The following is a 27,234-nucleotide window of genomic DNA, read 5'->3' as shown; positions in this document are numbered from 1 at the left end:
TAGAGATGGGCAATAAATGCTGGCCTAGCCAGCGATGCTTACATCCCATGAATAAATAAAAACAAATGACAGAGGCATGCCCTATATTACAACAGTGACCACATTTCAAAAGTACTTAGTTTGCTGTAAAGTGCTTTGAGACATTCTGAGTTGCTGTATAAATGCGAGCCTTTCATTTTCTCACTGTATCTGTGCTATAGCTGTAGCATTTACAGCCATTACATCAGAAAATCCAATCATTTCCACCTAGGTTGCCTCAGAAAGATCATGAAAATTTGATGTTGCCCCAAGGACTGAGATCCTCAGAAGAGCAAACTGGACATCGAAACAATGATAGTAAAGATATAGTTAAGGTGATCTGCTCACTGAGTCCAAATACCTGATCCCAGATATTTAAAATGGTATTCTACAGTGAGCTGAAGCTTGGTAAAAACTCATGTCATGGTCAGTTCAGAAGAAATAACAACAATCTACATGCATAAAGCACCTTTAATGCACTAAAATGTTCTAAAATGCTCCACAGGAGTGTTATCAAACAAAATTTGCATCAAGCCACATAAGGTGATATTAAGGGGCATTTTAAAGGAGGAAAGAGAGCTAGAGAGCTGGTGAGGTTTAGAGAGGGAATTCCAGAGCTTAGAGCCTAGGCAGATGAAAACATGGCCACCAGTAGTGGACCAATTAAAGCTGGGGACATGCTAGAGGCCAGAATTGGAGGAGCACAGAGATGGCTGGAGAAGGCCATAGGGGTAGGGAAGGGAGGGGCCATGGAAGGATTTGAAAACAAGGTTGAGAATTTTAAAATTGAGTGTTGCTGAACCTGAAACTAATGTACGTCAGTGTGCACAGAGGTGATGGGTGAACAGGATTTGGTGTGAGTTAGGATATGGTCAGCAGAATTTCATATGAGCTTTGTCTAAAGAACAATCTAGAAAAATGTGGCATCTCAATAGACATGGGGGAGCATGGTGTTTGTGACAGGCAAAAGTAGCAAAAGGTGATCCACAATGCCAAGACAAAGCTTGATGCAAGTCGCATCCATTAGACCCTGCAAAGAGACCCAAAGGATATCATGGAAATGGCAGCCCTCAGGGCAATCTGACATCCAATGTCCTGTTAATGGGTAAACATTCCTCCTTAAAATCAGACTTTACCACAAGAACCCACAAGCTGTATAAATTGGAGATGAATCATCATCATCATTTGTGAGCAAAGATTGTAAGACTTGCTGCAGGACATCTTCATCCTCAAATTTCTCCAAGACCAATGCAACACCTCACCCCCATGATCTTTCCCGATCCCATAGTCCAACATACACATGGTCTATTTTTTGTTCCCACCTGCTATCTCTCCCATTCATATTCAAACCCAGCAGTCACCACGTCCCTACACTCTGAATTCTCTCCCAGTATCTTTTCACCCGACCAAGTCACTGTCCTTCAAAAGCCTACTGAAGGCCTCCCTCTTAAGCCATACCTGCTCAGCTTCTCCCATACTTACATCCTGCTTGGTGCCCATCACTTCTGCTGTAAAAGGTCTTGGGAACTTTTATTAACTAAAGGGTATGGTATAAATGCAAATTATTAACATCTAGGAAAGATTAAGCAAGGACTGAAACTTGAAACCAATTTAAATCTATGAATAGGTTTAAAGAGTACTTTTTAGCTTGTAATTTAATTTATTATGCCTGTGAATAGCTTCCCAGTGCCCCATTTCCTGCTCACTTGAGGTGTGCCTTTGAGTTGGGAGGATGTGCCTGACTCTATATACTCAGCTGGGATTAGCAGTGGAGGTTTCCAGCAGGTGCATCCCAGTACTTAGATAACCCTGTGAATTTTCAGGCTGAAAGTCATCACCTCAAAAGAACTATGCACAAATATCTATCTGTCATTACCCCTGCTATGCATTCTATCACAAAGTGTAAATTGGGTCGATTTCAAGGCACAGGATCAAAACTGCTACAGCATTGCTTCTACTGGGGAGTTGTTAAATGTGTGCAGGTTAGGTTTTTGCATAGAGTAATACTTCTATTACAGCACTAAATAGCACTGAAATTCTTTACTGGCAGTTGGTCTTCATTTTTGAACCTTTATTACATTCAAATTCCAGTTTTAAAAAAATGGTAAACTGGACAAACTAAGCACAAATTTGAGAAGCTATTGTCATCCTCACATAATTGGCATTACTACAAATTTATTGTACGGTTGCTTCTGATCACTGATTGTGCTACATAGGTAATTATGTTTTGTCTTAAAGAACATTTAAGAAAAAGTATAAGCAGCATGAATTACAATTATAGAATCAAAATAAATCAAAATAAACTAAAACTTCACCAGTTGTTTGTTTCTAATAAAAACAAGGTCATTTCATCTGAGTAATATGTTCCTTTGAAAGTAGTTCTTGAACTGCAAGGCCTTGCTATCAACGTCCCATAGAAATCCCTTCCTAATGCATGAACAGCTGTGCCTCTGCAGGATATTTTAATGGATATTATTAAAGCACTGAAAGTAGGTAGTTATCAGCAGATATCAACATGTTTACTCATGGGTGCAACTGTAACTTATCTAAAATTGAAATATAACAGCAACCATGCACAAGGCATGTACAACATTTTATTTCAACCCCTAGCCTGGATATGCTATCACACAGTGGTTCCACAATATGGCTGGACAACTGTGCAGTTTTGCTTCTGTGGTCCTTGGTTGCTTTCAACATGGGTATGATTGTCAGGAGTATCAGTTCTGTGCTTCATAAAGGACATGCTCTGCTTTAAACTCATTTCAGGAGTTCCATGCCAATCATTGGAATAAACTATCCTCGGGAGCACCTAAAGGGATAAAGGCAACAAAAAAATGATTCCTGAGTGAATATTTCTAGCATTTAAATCCAGTTTACAGGCAAAACATTTCAATAAAAAATCACGTGAGCTGATTCACACACTGTGGCATGCCCAGCTTCTGCATCACAGGAAACTACAGACCAAAATCTAGAACTAATGTTGAAATCATTGGATGAACAGTCATTGGAGCTAATTTAATTCTGGTGGGGGCAGGGGGTCGGGGTGGGGCAATTGGTGGCAGTGGATTGGCTGGCTATTATGCATTCTGCTGAATTTCCCTTTCTACTCAAGTTAATGAGAATAAAATTGGACGGAGTGTTTCACGGGCAGCAGATCCGCTTACCCCTATTGTGTGAATGTGCTGAAACCTAAATTTCCCAACTATTGTGATAAATGTAACTTTACAGTGGCCAGCTGGTGGAGTGCCCTAACTGTCCACCCATTCCAGCAGTGAAAAGGCCAGAGCTGTTTTGGGGCTCACATCTTATTTAAGCTTAACCACAAGCTGCCTACCCCAAACAAGCATCCTAATGCAGCTTGTATCGAATTAAGGTTTGGAAGGTGCTGTCGAAGGAGATGTGATGAATTGCTGCAGTACATCTTGTAGATGGTACACATTGCTGCCACTGTGCGTCAATTGTGGACGGAGTGAATGTTTGTGGATGGGGTGCCAATCAAGAGGCTGCTTTGTCCTTGATAGTATCAAGCTTCCTGAGTGTTCTTGGAGCTGCACCCATCCAGGCAAGTGGAGAGTATTACAGCACAGTGCTGAGTTGTGCTTTGTAGATGGTGGACAGGTTTTTGGGGAGTCAGGAGGTGGGTTGCTCGCCACAGAATTCCCAGTCTCTGAAGTGCTCTTGTAGCCACAGTATTTATGTGGCTGCTCCAGTTCAGTTTTGGCCAATGGTGATCCCCAGGATGCTGATAGTGGGGTTATATTGAACATGCATTTTGATTGTGAAAAGGTTCAGTGCAGGGTTCATTCTGGATGGAGACCTCCTGGAACAAGTTATGTTTCTTCAGAATGTGGATATGAGAGCAGGAATGATTTGATATTACAAAATGCAAACTAATTTAAACTTTAGCTCGTAAGTACAGTGCAAGGGTAGCATTTTGTAAATGAATCATTTGCTGAGATAAAACAATTACTAATTTGAATTATACAAATCACCATACCTCACTGCCTTTCCTTCTGTACATAATCATGTAGACTGTTTTGGATCTGCAAAATAATAAACAATTTAATTTAAAAAGGATAGAACAGAAAGAAAGGTGTCTCATGACTTGTACGAGTATGCATGAATTTACATTGTCCATATTTAGTTCTGCAATTTTTCACTTCTTGGCCTATCTACCTAATTTTTCCAAGTTAACTTATATATTTTAAAATCTCTCCTACACTTGATCACATCATGAGTAATGTCTGCCCGAAATACCTAATGCACAAGATTCTGGCCACAAAATTGAGTTCCATAGCGCTGATAGTTTAGATGCTACTTGTACCAGTTTAGCAGAAAAATTGTGTCCACACTGCTTTCACCCGACATCCTGGTGAGGACGTCAGCATGGATGTGATGTGTGTGCCGCAGAAGTATGCAGAGTCGGCAGATCATGACGTCAGTCAGAGTTGAATGTTGATTTGACACCTGACCTGCCATGTTTGGCCTTGCTGCTCTAGTTAATGCCCTCTCTTAAACAAACACAGTTGAATCTTCTTTCAGCAGCATGAAGGACTCCCCACCAGCGCAATTCAAAGGGAACATCAACAACTTATTACTTTCTCTTGAACCTTGCTGAGCTTGTGGAAGTACTGGGTGTTTGGAAGAGTTGGTAACAGTTGGTAAAGTTTTCAGGAAGTAGTTCTGCACATGAGAAAGGTGAGTGCAAGGGCTGTGGTTAATGGAGCAGTGTATAAGGCTGGTGGTGCATTTGGTAGGAGACGAAATGTGAGGATGCATTCCCTGACTTTGACCACTTGTGTGAGGTCACTAAACGTCTTTCAGCCTGCATACAGGTTCTCGTGGCTTAATTGCTGGCATTGACTGCTACAACTACCTGCTCTCACTGCCCTCTCTGTACTCGTCTAGAAGGCCTCCTGGCCACCTGAGGGAAAAGGACCTCTCTCCTCCTGTCCATGTGTTGCACCAGGGCCTCAAGCACAGCATCTGAGAATTTTGGGATGCACTCTTTGGCCTGTTGCTCTATTTCTGTACCTTTCTCCTGGTTTTCCACTCTTCCTTAAGAAGTTTCACCCCCTGCTGCAGCCAGAGTGCACTTCCCCTTTAAGTGGTGCAAGCTGAGTTTAGGCCGTGCAGGCTAACTTTAATTGGTGCTAGTCTTGCACAAACTTGGACTCCTTGCTGAGGTGTATAGCAAATCAGCGCTGGGCTACATGCCACAAAATTATAATTGGCAGACAGCATGAAGCTTGTGTCCTGCCTGCTTCATTTTGAATGGGCACAGGTTAATTGTACATCACAATCTTCGCACCTGATTTTGGGAGCTACTCGATTTAGCCCCATAAAAGTTTAAGCAATTTATTTCAAAAGTTACTTGTACAATACTATGTCAACTAAAACATATGCTCGTATTTTGGATCAGATATTAAATAAATTTAATCTTTACCTCATAGAGACTTGCTTTATCTTTTTATAGAGAATCATGATAAATGAACATTCACAGGAGCCATGAAAAGGGAAACAAAAACAAAATTATATTACAGGAACTGAAGAATTGGATGCATCAACACAATTACTGTAGTACTTATTGAAAAATAATCAAAAATAGATTTAGTGCGGGTATGGGGGTCTCCCTTATTGACGCAACTCTGCTGAGAGCCCTAGTACATCATCAATCCTGGTAGCTCAAATGCTCAACCTAAAGCACGCAATGCAAAAACATTAGTCACTCCGGACATGAAGGTGAAGAACATTATCAAATCAATGAAGTTAAAATGTAGTTGTTATCTTTAAAAAAAAAACTGACCTGTTGGTGTGGACAATTTACTGAGTTAGACATTGACCTTTGAAACCAGACTTAAGCCAGCCCCTATTGGTGAGGTAAACAATCTTTCTGTCTGCTGCTTATAAGGTTGCTACGTGAAATGAGTTTGGATAGTGTTTATCCAGTTAATAGATAGCTAGGCCTTCAGCACAAAGTTGTTCCTAATTTGAAACTACTTGACAATCTCAGCTATTGAAGCCACAGAATGGCTGGCGTGGGATATTAAAATAAATGTCATACTGCTGGTACAAAACAAGTTGTTTTTCTGAGGTTGGTGTTGAGACATGTTGTTGAGGCAGTAAAGAAATTGCTTTAATAAAAACAGAAAATGCAGGAAATAGCTTTACCTGTGTAGACATTGCTTTACTCTGCATCTAGTTGCACTATACCTGAATAGGCAGTTCTTGATGCTGATACTGAGCGCATAAACAGCTTCAACTTGATATACACAACATTTTAAAAACGTGACAAATAAAGTATTAACGCATTGAAATGAATGAATTTATGGATAATAAGGCATAAGTTCATTTATTTCAGTGCATATTTGATCTCTTTCATTTATATTTCAAAAATCTAACACACTCATTGTCCATGTATGCCCATTCTCCTCGTATAAGAACAGCAGAATTGCAAATGTATGTCTATTGATTTGAGACTGTGAGATTTCAGCAGGAGTTGGGTTAAGTTATGGCTGCGAACAAAGTTGGATAAGGGTCAAGCTGCGAATAAGAGTTAAATTAGAATAGGGTTTGTAGGTATATCTGGGACACAATATATTTTAGTCAAGTGATCGAACAGGTGCTTTATATTCTGGTCTGTTAAAAAAAACTTCATAAAACATGAGGTGGCCATTTCACTTAAACACTACACTCCACAGCTGAATGAACAAAGTTTATAAAGTATTTGCTATTTATGCCAGTTAAGTACCTTCAGTCACTTGATAGTTGTGAAATGGACATGATGACAGCTCTACCTTGATTGCCTGCAACTCTCACATTCCAGTTTTAAATTTGTATATCTGATTCCCAGCTGTGTTTGCAGCTGTTGCAATATATTCTGCAGGGAGTAACTCACTTCCTGACTCCCAAAATCTGCCCACCAACTATAAGGCACAAGTCAGGGCACCCCATCTACCACCTTGAACATTCACTCGCCCAACCACAGTGGCAGCTGTGTGTATGATCAACAAGATGCACTGCAGCAACTCACCATGCCTCCTTCAACAGCAACTTCCACACCTGCGACTTCTAGCACCTAGAAGGACAAGGGCAGCAGATGTATGGGACCACCACCAATTCTCCTCCAATTCACACACCATCCTGACTTGGAACTATATCCCATTCCTTCACTGTCACTGGGTCAAAATCCTGGAATTCCCTTCCTAACAGCAGCACTGTGGATGTACCTACACCACATGGACTGGAGCGGTTCAAGAAGGCGGTTGACCATCGCCTTTTCAAGGGCAATTAAGAATGGGCAACAAATGCTGGCCTTGCCAGTGATGCTCACATCCTATGAATGAATGAAAAAAGACTCCTGCCACATTTATGGCAGTAATCCACCAAAAAAACGACAGTTTCTTGTGGACACCATTCCCATTTCTAAAAAACTGCTCTTTCCACTCTCAATACTAAGATACCACTCCCACCCTGAAAGAGTGTTCCATCACAATAAAAGGCCGATTTCACCTGAGTGTTTTAACTCACTGTAAGAAAAAATAGGGTCAATCTTAACTCCTTCTGCCTGGTGGAAATGTGGTGGAAGCATCCAGAAAATGGTGTCAGATCACTTACCACCTAATGACACTGCCACTTTGGCCACCCCCATACTAATGGATGGAGCATGCACCACACACACTCCACCAATCTGTAGGAAGCAATGCGAGGCCTAGCCAATGGTCCTTAAAGGAACTGCTGGAGGTCAATCTGGAAATGGCTGAGGGAAGTTAAAGAAAAATTTTTCAGGTCCAGGAGGAACAAAACATTCTGGGCTACTGCTTGCCATCTGAAGGCCTGGGTTTGCCTTCCCCTTCACAGGCTCTGGTTGCTGGTTAGCAGTGTGGCAGTGGACGATTGTCACCCTCCCAAAATTGTTTGACCTCACCACAGGACCCATTTGTTGCTCGAAGCAATGTAAGAGGCCAATAACTCAAAATGACTTGGGCTTCGTAGCGGTGAGCACAGGCCAGCGGTACTTAAAATTACCTGATTATTCAGCTACAATTAATCACCTTATGTCATCAAATCATCTACTTTCATTCAACTGATACACCTGCTCTATTTTTGAAGTAACTTTCTTCTTCATGTTCCCTATGAGTCATAGAGTCATAGAGTTATACGGCACAGAAACAGGCCCTTCGGCCCATCATGTCTGTGCCGGCCATCTTTCTTTCTTTTGGGCCTCCTTATCTCGAGAGACAATGGATACGCGCCTGGAGGTGGTCAGTGGTTTGTGAAGCAGCGCCTGGAGTGGCTATAAAGGCCAATTCTGGAGTGACAGGCTCTTCCACAGGTGCTGCAGAGAAATTTGTTTGTTGGGGCTGTTGCACAGTTGGCTCTCCCCTTGCGCCTCTGTCTTTTTTCCTGCCAACTACTAAGTCTCTTCGACTCGCCACAATTTAGCCCTGTCTTTATGGCTGCCCGCCAGCTCTGGCGAATGCTGGCAACTGACTCCCACGACTTGTGATCAATGTCACACGATTTCATGTCGCGTTTGCAGACGTCTTTATAACGGAGACATGGACGGCCGGTGGGTCTGATACCAGTGGCGAGCTCACTGTACAATGTGTCTTTGGGGATCCTGCCATCTTCCATGCGGCTCACATGGCCAAGCCATCTCAAGCGCCGCTGACTCAGTAGTGTGTATAAGCTGGGGGTGTTGGCCGCTTCAAGGACTTCTGTGTTGGAGATATAGTCCTGCCACCTGTGCCGGCCATCAAGCACCTAAATATTCTAGTCCCATTTTCCAGCACTTGGCCCGTAGCCTTGTATGTTACAATGTTTCAAGTGCTCATCTAAATACTTCTTAAATGTTGTTCAGGCAGTGCGATCCAGATTCCAACCACCCTCTGGGTGAAAAAATCTTTCCTCAAGTCCCCTCTAAACCTCCTTCCCTTTACCTTAAATCTATGCCTCCTGGTTATTGACCTCTCTACTAAGGGAAAAAGTTTCCTCCTATGCAACCTATCAATGCCCCTCGTAATTTTGTATACCTCAATCATGTCTCCCCTCAGCCTTCTCTGCTCCAAGGAAAACAACCCTAGCCTTTTCGGTCTCTCTTCATAGCTGAAATGCTCCAGCCCAGGCAACATCCTGGTGAATCTCCTCTGCACCCTCTCCAGTGCAATCAGATCCTTGCTATAGTGTGGTGACCAGAATTGTACACAGTACTCCAGCTGTGGCCTAACTAGCATTTTACACAGCTCCATCATAACCTCCCTGCTCTTATATTCTATGCTTTGGCCCATAAAGGCAAATATCCCATATGCCTTCCTAACCACCTTATCTACCTGTGCTGCTGCCTTCAGTGATCTATGGACAAATACACCAAGGTCCCTCTGACCTTTTGTACTTCCTAGGGTCCTACAATCCATTGTATATTCCCTTGCCTTGTTAGTCCTCCCAAAATGCATCACCTCACACTTCTCAGGATTAAATTCCATTTGCCACTGCTCCGCCCTCTATATCGTCGTAATCTAAGGCTTTCCTCCTCACTATTTACAACACCACCAATTTTCGTGTCATCTGCGAACTTACTTATCATACCTCCTATATTCACGTCTAAATCATTAATGTACACTACAAACAGCAAGGGTCCCAGCACCAATCCCTGTGGTACACCACAGGCTTCCACTCACAAAAATAACCCTCGACCATCACCCTCTGCCTCCTGCCACTCAGCTAATTTTGGATCCAATTTGCAAAATTGCCCTGGATCCCATGGGCTCTTACCTTCTTAACCAATCTCCCATGCGGGATCTTATCAAAAGCCTTACTAAAGTCCATGTAGACTAAATCAACTGCTTTGCCCTCATCTGCACATCTAGTCACCTCCACGAAAAATTCAATCAAGTTAGTTAGACACGATCTCCCCCTGACAAAGCCGTGCTGACTATCCCTGATTAATCCCTGCCTCTCCAAGTGGAGATTAATCCTGTCCCTCAGAATTTTTTCCAATAGTTTCCCAACCACTGATGTTAGACTCACCGGCCTGTAATTACCTGGTTTATCCCTGCTATCCTTCTTGAATAATGGTACCACATTTGCTGTCCTCCAGTCTTCTGGCACCTCTCCTGTGGCCATAGAGGTTCTGAAAATTTGTGTCAGAGCCCCTGCTATCTCCTCCCTTGCCTCACATAACAGCTTGGGATACATCTCATCTGGGTCTGGGGATCTATCCACTTTTAAGACCACTAATACTGCTCATACCTCCTGCCTTTCAATATTAATATGTTCAAGTATATTGCAAGCCCCCTCCCTGATCTCTACCTACGTCGTCCTTCTCCATAGTGAACACAGATGAAAAGTAATCATTTAAAACCTCACCTATGTCCTCCGGCTCCACAAACAGATTGCCACTTTGGTCCTTAATGGGCCCTACTGTTTCCCTGGTTATCCTCTTGCCCTTAATATACTTATAAAACGCCTTTGGATTTTCCTTTATCTGGCCTGCCAATGTTTTTTTATGTCCCCTCTTCGCTTTCCTAATTTCTTTTTTAAGAACCGCCCCTACACTTTCTATACTCCACCAGTGCCTCCGCTGTTTTCAGTGCTCCGAATCTGCCATAAGCATCCTTTTTTTTCCGGATCCAATACTCTATATCCCTTGACATCCAGGTTTCCCTGGACTTGTTGGTCCTACCCTTCACCTTAACGGTTCCATGTTGGCTCTGAACCCTCACTATTTCCTCTTTGAATGACTCCCATTGGTGTAGACTTTCCTACAAATAGCTGCTCCCAGTCCACTTTGGCCTGATCCTGTTTTATCAAATTGAAATCAGCCTTTTCCCAATTCAGTACCTTTATTTCCGGCCCGTCTTTGTCCATTTCCATAACTACCTTAAATCTTACAGAGTTATGGTCACTATCTCCAAAATGCTCCCCCACTGACACTTCTACCACCTGTCCAGCTTCATTCCCTCGGATTAGGTCCAGTACTGCCCCTTCTCATAGGACTTTCTACGTACTGGCTCAAAAAGCTCTCCTGTATGCATTTTAAGAATTCTGCTCCCTTTAAGCCTTTTGCACTAAGACTATCGCAGTTAATATTGGGGAAGTTGAAATCCCCTGCTATTATTACCCTATTATTTTTACATCTCTCTGAGATTTGCCTACATATCTGCTCCTCTATCTCTCCCTGGAGGCCTGTAGTGCACGCCCAGCCAAGTGATTGCCCCCTTTTTAAGTTCAATCCATATGGCCTCATTTGAAGAACCTTCTAAGATATCATCCCTCCTTACTGCAGTAATTGACTCCTTGATCAACAGTGCAATACCACCTCCTCTTTTATCCCCTCCCCTGTCACGCCTGAAGATTCTATACCCTGGAATATTGAGTTGCCAGTCCTGCCCCTCCCTCAACCATGTCTTTGTGATAGCAATAATATCATAATCCCATATGCTAATTAATGCCCTTAATTCACCTGCCTTATTAGTAAGACTCTTTGCATTAAAATAAATGCAATCCAGCCTTGCATCTTTCACTTGTGCCTTAACAGGTCTATATTTGCTCTGCCTTCCAGACTGACTCAGTTTCTCTTCTATATTTGACTGTGCATCACCCCCTACTGTACCTCCACTCTGTATCCCATTCCCCTGCCAAATTAGTTTAACCCCAACCCCCCCACCCCCGCCACTGAAACAGCACTAGCAAACCTCTCAGCAAGGATGTTGGTCCCAATCCGGTTCAGGTGCAACCCGTCCAACTTGTACAGGTCCCATCTTTGCCAGAAACAGACCCAGTGATCCAGGAAACTAAAGCCTTCCCTCCTGCACCGTCTCCTCAGCCACACATTCATCTGCTCTATCCTCCTATTCCTTTCCTCACTAGCACGTGGCACCGGGAGTAATCCAGAGATTACAATCTTTGAGGTGCTGCTTTTTAATCGGCTACCTAGCTCCCTAAATTCTTGTTGCAGGACCTCATCCCTCTTTCTACCTATGTCGTTGGTACCAATGTGTACCACGACCTCTGACTGCTCACCCTCCCCCTTCAGAATGTCCTGCAGCCACTCCGTGACATCCTTGCCCTAGCACCAGGGAGGCAACATACCATCCTGGAGTCACGTGTGCAGCCACAGAAATGCCTATCTGTACCCCTTACAATTGAATCCCCCATCACTATAGCTCTTCTACCCCTTTTCCTGCCCTGCTGTGCAGCAGAGCCATCCGTAGTGTCACGAACTTGGCTGTTGCTGCTTTCCCCTGGGACGCCATCCCCCCCCAACAGTATCCAAAGCGGAATATCTGTTTGAGAGGGGGATGGCCACAGGGCACTCCTGCACTACCTGCCTGTGGCTACTATTCCGCCTGGTGATCACCCATCCCTTTTCTGCCTGTGCAGCCATTATCTGCGGTGTGACCACCTCTCTAAACATGCTATCCACGATGTCCTCAGCATTGCGGATGCTCCACAGTGAATCCACCCGCAGCTCCAGCTCCGGAATGCGGGTAGCCAGTAGCTGCAGATCGATACACTTCCTGCACACATGGGCGTCAGGGACACTGGAAGCGTCCCTGATTTCCCACATAGCGCAGGAGGAGCATATCACGGGGCTGAGTTCTCCTGCCATGACCTACCCTTAGATTAATTAGTTACTCCCTTAATTAAAAAATATTAATTATACTAGGGGCCTTGTTCTACTCCAAACACTACCCACTACAATCTAAGTCCTTAATAAATTACACTAAATTTAAAAAACACTTTAGTAGTACTCACCTTATTACTTGAGGTTTTTTTTTCAAAATTTTTTTCCCCCTTTTTTAAAGCTATTTAAATGCACTAACAGCTGTTCCTTACCCAACCAATCACCTTGCAGATTTCTTGTGATGTCACTGTAAGTCTTTTTTTTCACTTTCGAGAGATCTCTAACTGAGAAGACAGACATTCTCCGAGTCTATACACCATAATAGCATTAGGTGATATACTGTCTAATTCTCCTCCTCCCTTTCCTGCAAGTAAAATAACTTCCTATCATTAAGTGCCATGGAGATATTTTGGGGGCAATTTTCCCCACCTCTTTTAGGCACTAAAGAGCCTCCAACTGGTCAAGCTGGGGCTTTGAGTCAGTTTAGCCTGTGTTTGTGCAAGATGCCATCTTGGTAAAGGAGTTAAAGCCCATGCTTGGAATGGCCACCTGGAGGATTGTTAAGGGGCTGATTGCCACTTAAATTGCCTGCTAGCGCACAGCATTTTGGTGGCTAGTGCTTGACCTAGGACCCTCTCCTAACAATGACCAGCTGATGGGGAGTGAACAAGTCACTGAGGATTTCAAGTGCTACTTAAAGACATAGTCATATTTTACTGTTCACTTGCTGCTGCAGGTTTGAAGAGCACTTTTGAAACGTGTGGTGAGATTTTCTGGGGTGGTTTTGCCAAGACTTCACTAGCACTCTATCAACATCTATTCTAGAAATTGCACCAAACTAGAATTACTGCTGAGCTACTCCACCTTATTGGACACCTTATAGGATACAACAGGAGAAAGGAAGTGCTTGGTAATGGACATCTTGCTAGGGGTCCACCTTGGTCTGTTGGAAGAATGGAGGAAGATATGAGGCCAGGTACAGCAGCACCAGCTGCTGCAGGAAAGAAGGTCAGGAGTGTGAGGTGGTGACTTTCTTCCCTGCAGTTACAGGTCATGCAACCTCCTCTAAACCTCCTTCATCTGGACCTCCAGTGCCATGCCGAGTATCTGTGCGCACTCTCACTCTGTCCCTGAGATATCCTGAAACCTGCTGTCGTGTGTCAGCCAGTGTACGTCACACCTTTAGTGGAAGTGGGTGTGCGGAGCTCACATAAACTGCTCCACAAATATTACGTCTAACCAGCACTTGAGTGCAAAACCTGCAAGTGCCTGTTTTAGCACCTCCAGGCAAGTTCAAATTCTGATAATCAGTAATTAGGCTCAAAATTGTGTAGTAAAACCAGACTTTCAAACAGGTTAGTCTTATTACCACAACATCCATTTAGCACCTGTGTTTACCCTTTCACCAAAATAAGTCCCTTTTATGTTACTGATTGCAGTTACCTTCTTAACAGTTCTGTCGTTAAACGTATACCAATCACCATCAACTGATTTGATGTCAGCATAATAGTGGCCGCTCCCATATCCTCCGTGATGATGCCATATTGCAAACAGCTCATACTTTTTCTCCTAAGATTAAGAAAGAAATGAAACAGCAAGATGTGATTTCTTTCCCCTTGTAAAATGAATTTTCTTATATACAAATTCAACTTTTTTTTGCATTGACTGATGGTGTACCTGTATTTGTACTGTCTCAAAACTGAGGTATTTTAATGTTACTGAAAGGACAAGACATTGGCAGCACATTCCGGTCATGAAAATGACACCATCCCCACAATGTCAGGAGACTTCAAATATTGTAAGGTGGAGTGTCCCAGAGTTGTGAGACATGGGATAGCCACTTTAGAAGGATACCCCAGCATTCTGATGAAGGGTATAAAACCGAGACAGATCTTTTCTCTTCATAGGTGAGACTGACCTGGTACGTACTTCCAGGAGAGGTGGTAGCATAGTGGTATTGTTATTGGGCTAGTAATTGCGAAAACTAGGGTATTGCTCTGGGGACATGGGTTTGAATCCCACCACTACAGAAGGTGGAATTTAAATTCAATTAATAAATCTGGAATTAAAAAGCTAGTCTAATAATGACCATGACACCATTGTTGTAACAACACATTTGGTTCACTAATGTCCTTTAGAAAAGGAAATTTGCTGTCCTTACCTGGTCTGGCCTACATGTGACTCCTGACCCACAGCAATGTGGTTGACACTTAACTGAACTCTGAAATAGCCTAGCAAGCCACTCAGTTGTCAAGGGCAATTAGGGATTGGGCAATAAATGCTGGCCCTACCAACAATGCCCATATCCTGAAAATGAATTAAAACAATTATTTAGTGTTTAGTCAGTTGTGACTCAATTGGTAGCACTCTCAGGTCTCAGTCCAAAGGTTGTGGGTTCAAGCCCCACTCCAGGATCTGACCCCATTTCTAGGCGTGCAGTATTGAGGGAGTGCTACACTATCGGAGGTGCTGTCTTTCAGAGAGTTGTTAAACTGAGGCACTGTCTACCCTCTCATATCGATGTAAAAGATCCCATGGCACTATTTTGCTAGCTAGAAATATAAAAACTGATAGTAAGAGTTTCTATAGATATCTTTTAAAAAGTGAGCTTTGGTGCTATAGAAAGTGAGTCTGGGGAATTAAAAATGGAAAGTAAGGAGATAGCAGAGAAATTGAACAGGTATTTTGCATCGGTCTTCACTATAGAAGATACAAGTAATATCCCAGAAATAGCTGTAAATCAAGAAATGGAAGGGAGGGAGAAACTCAAGAAAATTGCAATCACCAGGGAAATGGTACTGAGCAAATTGTTGGAGCTGCGGGCTGACAAGTCCTCGGGTCCTGAAGGACTTCATCCTTGGGTCTTAAAAGAAGTGGCTAGTGAGATAGTTGATGCATTGGTTTCAATTTTCCAAAACTCCCTCGATTTGAGGAAGGTTCCATTAGATTGGAAAATAGTGAATGTAACTCCTTTATTCAAAAAGGGAGGGAGACAGAAAGCAGGAAACTACAGGACAGTTAGCTTAACATCTGTCACAGGGAAAATGTTAGAAGCTATTATTAAAGACGTTATAGCAGGACATAAAAAAATTCAAGGTAATCAGACAGCATCAACATGGTTTTGTGAAAGGGAAATCATGTTTATCCAATTTACTGGAGTTATTTGAAGAAGTAACATGTGCTGTGGATAAAGGGGAACCGGTGGATGTATTATACTTTGATTTCCAGAAGGCATTTGATAAGGTGCCACATCAAAGGTTATTGTGGAAAATAAAAGCTCAAGGTGTAGAGGGTAACATATTGGTGTGGATAGAAGATTGGCTAGCTAACAGGAAACAAACAGTAGGCATTAATGGGTCATTTTCAGGTTGGCAAGATTAACGAGTGGTGTGCCACAGGGATCTGTGCTGGGACCTCAACGTTTTACAATTTACATAAATGGCTTGAATGAAGGAACCAAAAGTATGTTTGCTAAATTTGTTGATGACACAAAGATAGGTAGGAAAGTAAATTGTGAAGAGGACATGAGGCTACAAAGGGATACAGATAGGTTAAGTGAGTGGGCAAAGACCTGGCAAATGTAGTACAGTGTGGGAAAATATGAAATTGTGATTTAAGTAGGAAGAATAAAAAAGCATATTATCTAAACGGTGAGAGATTGCAGAGCTCTGAGATGCAGAGGGATCTGGGTGTCCTGGTGCATGATTCACACTAGTATGCAGGTACAGCACATAATTAGGAAAGTGAATAGAATGTTATCATTTATTATGAGGGGAATTGAATACAAAAGTACAGAGGTTATGCTACAGTTATACAGGGCATTGGTGAGACCACATCTGGAGTACTGTGTGCAGTACTGGTCTCCTTATTGAAGGAAGGATGTAAATGCATTGGAAGCAGTACTGAGAAGGTTTACTAGACTAATACCTGGAATGGGCAGTTTGTCTTCTGAGGAAAGGTTGGACAGGCTAATCTTGTATTCACTGGAGTTTAGAAGAATAAGAGGCTTATTGAATGGCGGAGCAGGCTCGAGGGGTCGGGTGGCCTACTCATATTCATATGTTCATATGACCCACAGTCCACCAGGAATCTGCACACTCGCAGTCCACCAGGAATCTGCACACTCAGTCCACAAGGAATCTGCACCCTCACAGTCCATCAGGAATCTGCACCCTCACAGTCCACCAGGAATCTGCACACTCGCAGTCCACCAGGAATCTGCACACTCAGTCCACAAGGAATCTGCACCCTCACAGTCCATCAGGAATCTGCACCCTCACAGTCCACCAGGAATCTGCACACTCGCAGTCCATCAGGAATCCGCACACTGGCAGTCCATCAGGAATCCGCACACTCACAGTCCATCAGGAATCCGCACACTCACAGTCCATCAGGAATCCGCACACTGGCAGTCCATCAGGAATCCGCACACTCACAGTCCATCAGGAATCCGCACACTCACAGTCCATCAGGAATCCGCACACTCACAGTCCATCAGGAATCCGCACACTCACAGTCCATCAGGAATCCGCACACTGGCAGTCCATCAGGAATCTGCACACTCACAGTCCATCAGGAATCCGCACACTCACAGTCCATCAGGAATCCGCACACTCACAGTCCATCAGGAATCTGCGGACCCACAGTCCATATTGAATCTGTACACCCACATCCAATCACCTTAACATCTTAATGGACAGAAAATCACATACTGGGAGCACTGCATTTTCAGACATGGAGAGCGGGGCAGGTGAGGGGGGTGATGTTGGTGTGGGGGGGGGGGGGGGTGGCAGGGGGAAGGGGCGCTGCACTGTACTTAACTTCTGGTGAGAGTGTTAAATACTCAATCCTGGCCACCTGGTAAATACCTCTCCTAATTCTCATTTCCAGTGACATCAATAGAAACTAAAATCAGGAGAGGTGCTTCAGAGGGCAGACTGTGGGTGGGTGGGATTCTGAACTGATAGAAACTGTTTTACACAATCACTCAAAGTCAAAATTACCCTCATGTGCTCTTAGTGTGTACTGGAAGAGCTGGAATTGAAAATCTCCCCTTTAATTCCAGTTTTCACTGCACATGTGCACATACATATTGTGGCCATTCTTTTCCTCAATGAGAGGATCTATTAACTTTAAAAAGATGCTCATTCACTCTTCTAGCAGCATTTATTAAAAAAAACTCTTCGTATGTCTTCAGCCCCAGGCCTTGCTCTCCTTCTGCCAGTTTGCCACTCCACTGCACTTTTGCTGATTGAGAACAGATCTCCAAACTTTGGGGACCAAGATTTTATTTAATTTCTGAAATTCCACAAGCTTTTTGGAGCAGAAAAAGGTCAATTTCTAGCATAGTGGAGTAAGGATTAGGGGTACTCAGATAGGCCAGAGTTCTTCATGTTCCAAAACACACCATAAATTCCAGTGGAAGTTAGTGCAGTAGGAAGGTACACTCCATTCAAATTCTTGGATGTATGCAAATAAGGGCTTAATCTGATCCATGAGAAATTCTCTCATTTAAGCCAGTATTCTAGCTGACTTAACTCCTGTTTTCTGGTATGAGGGGTCATGATTCATAATCAGTGTGTATGTGGTCCCTTTAAGGCAAAAAGCCAAGGGTGACCTTGTGCTGCTGAGTGGGCTGATTGCTCAACAGGGGGTCTAACTAACAGCATGCAATGCTAACAGGTATTGAAGCTAGCCTCTTAAAGATTGTCTGTCCTTTAAAGGCGAGCTGCACTGACTGAAAGGAAGCTGCTCCTGACTGCTACTAGTGCAATTGAAAACAAAGGAATGGAGCAACAGGGCAGAGAAAGTGCACCCAGATTTACGGATGTGGTGCTGGATGCTGTAGTCATGGAGATGGACAAGAGATGAGACGCCAAGTTTCTGCAGGGGGCCAGGAGGACCTCAAGGAATACCTTCCGAAGGGAATGGCAGCATGTAGCCAAGGAGGTCAACTCCAGGAGTCTAGCCCCACAGGACCTGGCAGCAGTTCTGGAAGAAGGTTGATGATCGCACGGGATCGTTAAGATCAGTAAATGCACCTTCAGGGAACATCTCATACCCACCACATCACCCACCTCTCATGCTGCTCAATGCACGCCACCACATCACTTATCCATCAGCAGTCCTTAGCAGTCAGGACTCAGGCCTAACATTCTCGTACTCCACCTCACCCACACACAGGCGGAAGACACCCAAGGTTTCAGTGCTGCGACGGAAGCTCAGAAGGTCATGAGATCCATGTTTGGTGTTGTGCAGGTTCAGACTGCTGCCATCATGGTTGTGAAACTCAGTGCTCGACAGGGCATGCAGTCTCTTACAGCAGTCCAGCAATCTTTTCCTGCAATAGATCACTAGGATTGCCGAGGTGTTGTCCTGTGGGAGTGGCAGTGGTGCTGTGAAGCACAAACCTGCTATCCTCTCTCAGGATGACAGCATTCATGCACCCACCACTGCCTTATTGTCAGTGCCCTTGCTGTTGCCTGTCTGTCAGCCAGCCAGCCCAGACTGCTGCCACTCACACCAAGGTGGTGCATTCCAAAGCTGGGCCCTCATAGCCCAGAGCTGCTTGCACGTGTCCTGCCAGGTTATCTGCAGTCTCACCCATTGAAAGGCAGCAGTCTTCCATCAGCCATGCAGCACCCCTGGGGTAGCACTGTGTAGGAGCACTAAGACAGGCAAAGGCACCGCAAGACAGTTATATAAATGTATATGTTTTTGGATAAAGATCTTGTTGGTAACTTTTATTGCAGGATCTTGGCAAAGGGGGTGCCATGATGGAGCGTCCCAGATGGATGGTAAATTGGGGAATGGTGGAGCCAAGGGAAGTTGTCCAATGGGAAGCTGATCCTAAACAGGGGATCTCAACAGCCTACATGCAGTGAGGGGATCCCGGATGCATTCTCCCTGCCTCCTTCCCTTCCTCCTGAGGTGGCCTCCAAATGCCTGGTGGCAATGTTGTGAAGGATGCAGCAGGCCGATCCGGCATGCACTGGAGGGATCCCCACCCCAAATGGTCCAGACCTGGTTGCTTTAGTACACTGATGGTCTGCTCCACAATGTTGCTGATGGCTCTGTGTCTTTCATTAAATGGCTGTGTCCTTGCATAGTTGGGTGGTGGAGGGGTCATCAGCCTGGCGTAGAGGAGGCATCTCTTGTCTCCGAGTAACCACCCTTTTTTTCTTCTTGGAGGCCCAAAAGATGGCAGGAGTGGCAGAGCACCTCAGAATGAGGCATTGTGGCTGCTGCCAGGATTGCAGGCACCCACCATCATGTACCATACATGGTCAACACCAACTGCAAGTTGATGAAATGGAAGCGCTTGTGGTTCCAGTATCTCTCCCCATTGACATGGGAGGCCTGCAGAGCCACGTACATGCAGTCGATGGCTCCCTGCACCATAGGGAATCCTGCTATCCTGGCAAAGCCAGATACCCTCTCATCCTGTTTTTCCCTGCTTAGAAGGAACACAATGTAATCACCTCTCTGCGTATAGAGCCTTTGTCACCTCCTGGATGGAGTGATGGATGGAATACTGGGAAATATTGGATATGTCATCCACTCCTGTCTAGAATGATCCAGTCATGTAGAAGTTTACTGCGATGGTGAACTTGATGGCCACTGGCAGCACCATCCTCACCTTGGTGCAAGGCTTCGGGTCATGTGAAGGAGCTGGCACTGTTCTGTGACCACATTATTGTATTTGAGTAACATCAGGCATTGCTCCTGGGTGAGGTGGAGGTCTGAGAAGTTCTTTCTGAAGATGATACAAGATGATCCTCAGAGTCCCCACATAGGTATGATGTTTGTCCAGTCTTTTTAGGATCTAAGCACTGACTTTGGTAGCAACTCCCCTGCTCACTGTTGGATTCGACTAACACCTGGGATTACCACCTGCACACTCTTGTTCTCACAAAATGACAAATTATCGTTCCAAATATATGGATTCTCCACAACCTCCACCACAACCTCCACCACCTCCAACTCCCCACTCCCCACCAGCTGGATGGATTCCTCTGGGTTGGTGAGTGAGAGGGGAAGGGTGAAATAAACCATGGATGGAGTTTGTTAAAGCACAGGCCCGCTTTCAATTTCTTCTTCCTTTACCATTTCCTCTGTGGAATCTTGTTCTTCCTTTCCCATTTCCCCTGGGGAATCTTGCTGTGATCTATCTAAAGGGGAAAATAAAAGAAATATATTAGAAGTGCAAGCTGATTACTGGAAGCTGCACAGCTGAATCTGCATGATGCCAGTTAGGTTTCTTGCATGGGTGCTCTGGTCCACAAACCATGCTAATAGAATGCTCCTGATGGGTCCAACTAACCTTGAGCCGTCACGGATCTTCTCTCTTCACCTTCGTCAACAGTTCTGTCTGTGTTCCCAGGATCTTCCTTCTGTTTTGCTGAAGGTTGAAGTAGAGATGATCCTCTGCCTGTAGCATGATTATTGTGGGCATTATTCACCTGTGATGGAGAATGATAGAGAACATGATTATCAGCTGTTTGACAACAGTGCAGATTTCCTGTTGCAGAGATCTCATGCCCTGACTCCAAATAGCCAGTCCCTTGTTTTCCAGCCAAATATCAGCTTATTTGTACCTAAAATCTCCATTTGCAGTCCGACAGCTGGCATAAGCAAACTACCACCAGTTTCAGGCTGGTGCCTTGACAACTGAATGTCAGCTGATCTGGACCAGAAGAGCACCAGATCAGGTGTGTCAGATTATGACGTGAAATTTGAAGATCTAATTCCCACTTTGTAGGTACATAAGTTGAATTTCACCCATAATTTTTCCATCTGGGGCCAATGGCAGCTCCTTTTCCTGCCAGCTATCACTTCATACTTTCTTTAGAGGCAATTGTGCCCAATGCTCCAAGGTTCTTTAATATATGCCACATTTCAATCACAGCACTGCTGCACACACCCAACAATCATGCTCCAGAGGCTAACCAAAAGACAGTCCCAGAAACTGAGCACAACAGATGACCAACAATCCTGTTAGCACTCTTTGGCTGCTATTGTTTTGCCTTAATATGAAAAATAAGGAAATCTTACATGTATATGCAATTTCTTTACGAAGTCTCAAAGACAAGTTGTACGCTTTGAGCTAAGTGCATCTGATCATAACAGTTGCTCTTGGTGTTAAATCGCTGTATGCATTATAACTGTTGCATTGAGGCAAAATGGTTTAATTTAGGTCATAAGGTCATAAGAACTAGGAGCAGGAGTAGGCAATTCAGCCTCTCGCGCCTGCTCCGCCATTCAATACGATCATGGCTGATCTCATCTTGGCCTCAACTCCACTTTCCTGCCCATTTTCCATAACCCTTCAACCCTTTACTAATTAAAAATCTTTTCATCTCCTCCTTAAATTTACTCAATGTCCCAGCATCCACCGCACTCTGGGGTAGTGAATTCCACAGACTCATGACCCTTTGAGAGAAGTAATTTCTCCTCACCTCTGTTTTAAATCTGCTACCCCTTATCCTAAAACTATGACCTCTCGTTCTAGATTGCCCCACAAGATGAAACATCCTCTCTATGTCTACTTTGTCAATCCCCTTAATCATCTTATATACCTCAATTAGATCTCCTCTCATTCTTCTAAACTCTATAGAGTAAAGGCCTAAACTGCTCAATCTCTCTCCATAAGACAAACCCTTCATCTCTGAAATCAATCTAGTGAACCTCCTCTGAACTGCCTCCAATGCAACTACATCCCTCCTCAAGTAAGGGGACTAAAACTGTACGCAATACTCCAGGTGCGGTCTCATTAATGTCTTGTACAGTTGCAGCAACATTTCCCTACTTTTATATTCTATTCCTTTAGCAATAAATGCCAAAATTCAATTTGCCGTCCTTATTACCTGCTGTACATGCATACTAGCTTTCTGCGATTCATGCACGAGGACACCCAGATCCCTCTGCACCGAACCATTCTGAAGTTTCTCTCCATTTAGATAATAATTTGCCTTTCTATTCTTCTGACCAAAGTGGATAACCTCACACTTATCCACGCTAAACTCCATCTGCCAAATTTTCACACTAACACTGTGGTTATATAAAGGCTTGACATGAATCCAAAGAGAAGTGAAACTTCCTGCTCCAGGAAATCCCACCCCCAATTTGTTCCAGTGTCAGGTCTGAATTCAGGCTTCATTGACATCAGGGTTGTCCAACCTTTTCACATGGGGGGCCACATTACAATTTTTTATCTTACTTCCATAGGGGGCTGGTGAGACAATTTCAGAAAGATGAATACATTAAAAATTTATCTTACTATTAAACAAAACAACAACAAACGTGCATTTTTGTGAAGAAACTTTAAATGAGAAGATTAATTTATTGACTTGCTTTCTCTTCACTATGTTGGACACTGATTTAGTGAGATACCTGGCATTTTTTTGTTTGCACAAGTAGTCAATGTTTGCCCGTACACTTCTTGTAGTGATGCGGATAGATGTTCCTCTGTCAAGTGTGATCTTGATCACACTCTCTTCCTCTTTCTCTCTCTCTCTTTGTTGTTCCCCCCTCTCTGTGTCATCCCTGCTCTCTGTTTCTCCCCCTTCTCTCTCTCTCTCGCTCTGTCTCTCTTTCTGTCTCTCTCTGTCTCTGTTCCACCCTCTCTGTCCTCTCTCTCTGTGTCTCTGTCCCACTCTCTCTCTGTCTCACTGTCACTGTTGCCCCTCTGTCCTCTCCATCTCTCTGTTTCTCTTTTCCCCTCTCTCTCTCTCTCTCTGTCCCCTCCCCCCTCTGTTCCACCTCTCTCTCTCTCTCTTTGACAGTTGCAGAGAGCGAGGGCACTCAGCCCAGCAGCTTTATTGTTGGTCAGTTTTTTTAAAAAAGCATTGCACTGTCAGTTTCACAGCTGACAGCTGCTGACATCAGGAACAGCATTTTCTGAACTTCGGAGAGATTCAGGGTTTTCCAGCAGGTTCCAACCTTTTTTAAAAAGCCCGCTGGAAAGCCCCGAATCTGTTTGAAGTTCAGAAACCACTGTTCCTGATGTCAGCAGCTTATAACTGTGAAACTGACAGTGCAATGTTTTAAAAACCAGTCTGGAAGAAGAAGACAATGGAAAATTTCTGTTCTCTGAAATACAACCGCAAGCCGATGGAAATCGACTGGATCCTGGCCCGTGGGCCATATGTTGGACAATCCTGCTTCACAAAACTTGTGGAGTTTGAACCCACCCATAATTAAATACCTAATAAGCTAACTAATCAATAATAGACCACCAAAGTATTCACACTTGATGAAAGAATTCAAAAATGATGCCCAAATAAATAGTATGTGACATAAATAGAAAACCTAATATAATATGGGGCTAAATCTCCTTGACATTCCACCTAACCCCAGCTGTAACTTCATAAAGCATCAGGTGAAATGGCTTGAAGCTTCTGGCTGCCCCCTACATTGCCACTAGGATGGAGAGGGCAGTGCCAGTGGTGGACAATGCCTACATTAGAAGTTCCTGCATCCCTGGCCCGCAGAGGTTAATTTGGAGTTTGGTGTGCCCAGTCAGATAAAGTGTACCAGCCTCCAGATGGGCATGAATCCTACATGGGAGTCCAGGCTAAGCCAGTGCACTGGATCCCTAACTAGGTAAAAGGATTTTGTTTTGAAAAAAATTGCTACACCACCCCCTTACACAGGGATTTTTGGCATCATGGGGTAAGAAGACACCAAAGATATGCCTGCCAGTCCCATGCAAATGAGATCAGATACTCTCCCGCTGACCTGCAAACTCAAATGTCAAATGTTGGCGGGAAACGAAAGTAACTGGCAGGATTGCAGCCCAAGGATCTTTGGTCCAAAATCATTAATATGATGATCAGTTACCATCCTCATCACCATGTAATTAGTATTAACAGAGAAAGCAAGTGTGAGCAAGAAAGTATCATTTCATCAACCACATTTTTGATAATCATTTACAATTTAAGGTCAGCAGTACAGCACTGAAATCAGAGTAAATGAAATATTCAATACCAGCCATTCTTCTGAAGCTCTTAGGGGGTAATTGCAACTTTTAGCTATTGTCTAAACTGGGCAATATCAGATCAGATCAGCTGCCCATTAATCATCTTCCCTTATTTTTTTCCCCATTGATTTCTTACCTTGTCCGTTGTTGGTTTGAAACACCATTCATTGCTGTTCTGTACAAAAATTGAATTAAAACTACAGTAAGTATAAAATTAATGAGATTACATATGTGGCATGTAATTTTGAATTTAATTTGATTCTGTGCAATTCAGAATAAGGAACAAACATAAAGTAACACAATTTGCAAATTACATAAGAGATGCGAGGCCATGAACCTATGTTAATTTCACAAATAAGCTGCCAAATGCTGTAAAACATGCAATTATTTAAAGACAAAAGCAAAATACTGCGGATGCTGAAAATCTCAAATAAAAACAGAAAATGCTGGAAATACTCAGCAGGTCAGGCAGCATCTGTGGAGAGGGAAACGGCTGGAATTTTATGGCTGCCGGTGACTCCGGGGTAGCCGGGTTGGAAGCGACCGAGAAAGCTGAATCCGCCCTGTGCCACCTGCCCACCGGCATCAAGCGCAGAGCTGCCAATTAGCGGCTGTGGATTTGGGGGCGTGACCAATGTCAGCCCTTTAAAAAGGCAGACAGCAGTACAATGGAGCAGACGCTCAAGGAAATACAGCAGAGGAGTTGCCAGTGTAACTGCCAACGTGACCAGCTGACTGGAAAGTGAAGAAGTCAAGGAAGAGTGTCAGTGCCCAGGGGCAGGAAAGGGGCAAACATTTGCAGACAAGAGCCAGAGCAATGGAGGGGTGAAGGTTCACCTCAGCCCCCAGATTCTCAGAGGAATCTCTGCAGGTCCTCCTCTAGGCGGTGGAGGCGAGGCGGGACATATTATTCAACGCTGATGGTCAAAGAAGGCCCGAAGAAGTGACCAAGAGGGCCTGGCTGGAGGTCACCAAGGAGGTCAGCAGCCGTGGTGTGGTACGGAGGACATGGCTCCAGTGCCACAATGACCTGCTTCGCTGTGCCCAGGTAAGGGGTATTCCTCATTAATCTCATTGTGAATGTGTCAGGGAAGGGTCTGTCTGTCCTAACGATGCAAGGTGGAAACCAGCAATGAGCAGTCCTTGCCTGCTGCATTGTATTGAGACGCAGGATGGGCAGATCTGGAATGCATGGTGATCTAATGTGTTCAAATTGGGCACTGAATTGCAGTCGCGCTGAAATGCAACAACAAACACAATGGGTGAGGGTGTGAGAGACCAAATCATATGTCGAAACTAGGTGTGCTTGTTTAAATAGGGGAAAAGGGCTCACAATGCCCGAGAGAGGTCCTGGACCAGTGGTGGCCTGGGCAATCAGTCATACCTGACAAATATGGAGGAGGATGCCCTGCTGCTGGCAGGAGAGGACGCAGGACGCGCCGTGGCAGATGGTGATGTTGTCAGCCCTGGTTGTCAGAGTGAGTTACCCATAATGTGGTGGGAGGGCGTAAGGTAGGGGGCGGGGGGGTTTGCTTGGCAGGGGCAGTTGAAGTGATGATTGTCTCACTCCCTTAACTGTGCAAATAAAAGTTGATACACACAAATGTGTGCAAACTGCAGTAAGGGACATGTGCTTCAATCTGTGGTGCTGATCAAACTGATCAACCTGATTTTCCCTGCAGGTGAAACACATCAGCGGCCAGGAGGGGTCTTGGGGGCTCAGCAGTCCACCTCTCAGGATGAGGAAATCGCCTCAGAGGGTGCATCATCACATCATCGCATCTCACCAAGCGCCAGTGCAGATACTTCCATCATGGTTGGATTACTGTCTCCGCAGAAACGATATCACTTACGGGTGTTAGCACAGTACAGTCACTGACCAGCCACCAGAGGCAGAACCAACCAATGCCTCACACACTCTGAGGAGTGTGGGAAGCCAGGCCAGTGCAGAGCCGCAAGCTGATGATGCGCCTCTGAGAACATCCATTCAGCGGGAGATGTTGCAGGTTCAACATGCGGTGCATGAACACCTGGCGGAGTTGCCAGAGATGCTGCAAGCCATAGCACACAGCCTGGAAACCTCCATCCAGAGCATGTCCACCACAAACTCTCAGCCATTTGTCCATCTGGCATCCTCTGTTGACAGATTGGCAGCTGCAGTGGAGGGGCCAGTACTGGAAGCCATCCATGATCTCAGGGGGAGTGTAGCCTCCTTGGACCAAGCCATCAGAGCGCCAACTCAGATGCGCATGCGGCAGGTTGAGGCTGCTCATCCCTCTGAGGTCAGCTTTGAAGACCAGTCGAGCCTCAGGAGGGCACGTGGCAGCAGCCGATAGCACATGGGAGCTCCTCTCAGGGCGCTCCTGATGCATCATGCAGCCCCTTGCTCCCTCCGCTAGTGACATGTCAACCGCAAACTCCCAGGGTGTTAGAGGGTGTACCTGATATTTCTCATGAGCTCCCTGATATGCACAGTCTGCATGGCCGCGAGCAGGTAAAGGATGTCCGCCAAAGCCATCAACAGCAGGGCAGCAGTGTTGGGTTCACCGTGACATGATGTTGTTTAATCTGATCATCTGTTCCCTTGGATGTGTGTGTCTTTTCCCTC

The 27,234-nt window shown here is 44.5% G+C and overlaps 1 protein-coding gene across 4 annotated transcripts in view; it reads right to left on the bottom strand.

Moving 5' to 3' along the window:
- Positions 1–475: 475 nt before the first annotated feature.
- Positions 476–27,234, bottom strand: part of LOC137375230 (ubiquitin carboxyl-terminal hydrolase 47-like) — a 113,572-nt gene continuing 86,813 nt past the window's right edge. For 2 of the 4 annotated variants that reach the window (XM_068042078.1, XM_068042079.1), the window contains 7 exons: positions 24,763–24,801; positions 20,970–21,108; positions 20,753–20,817; positions 14,090–14,215; positions 5,465–5,484; positions 4,016–4,061; positions 476–2,827 (listed from right to left, as the gene is read on the bottom strand). In XM_068042078.1, the coding sequence (XP_067898179.1) occupies positions 2,642–2,827; positions 4,016–4,061; positions 5,465–5,484; positions 14,090–14,215; positions 20,753–20,817; positions 20,970–21,108; positions 24,763–24,801 (621 nt within the window). In that variant the 3' untranslated portion in view covers positions 476–2,641. The remainder of the gene's footprint in view (positions 2,828–4,015; positions 4,062–5,464; positions 5,485–14,089; positions 14,216–20,752; positions 20,818–20,969; positions 21,109–24,762; positions 24,802–27,234) is intronic. The other 2 variants (XM_068042080.1, XM_068042081.1) reach the window with 2 other exon arrangements.

Source organism: Heterodontus francisci, chromosome 11 (genome assembly GCF_036365525.1).
Source record: "Heterodontus francisci isolate sHetFra1 chromosome 11, sHetFra1.hap1, whole genome shotgun sequence".
NCBI lineage: Eukaryota > Metazoa > Chordata > Chondrichthyes > Heterodontiformes > Heterodontidae > Heterodontus > Heterodontus francisci.
The sequence above is the reverse complement of the archived record's forward strand: the minus strand, read 5'-3'. Positions and strand labels throughout refer to the sequence as shown.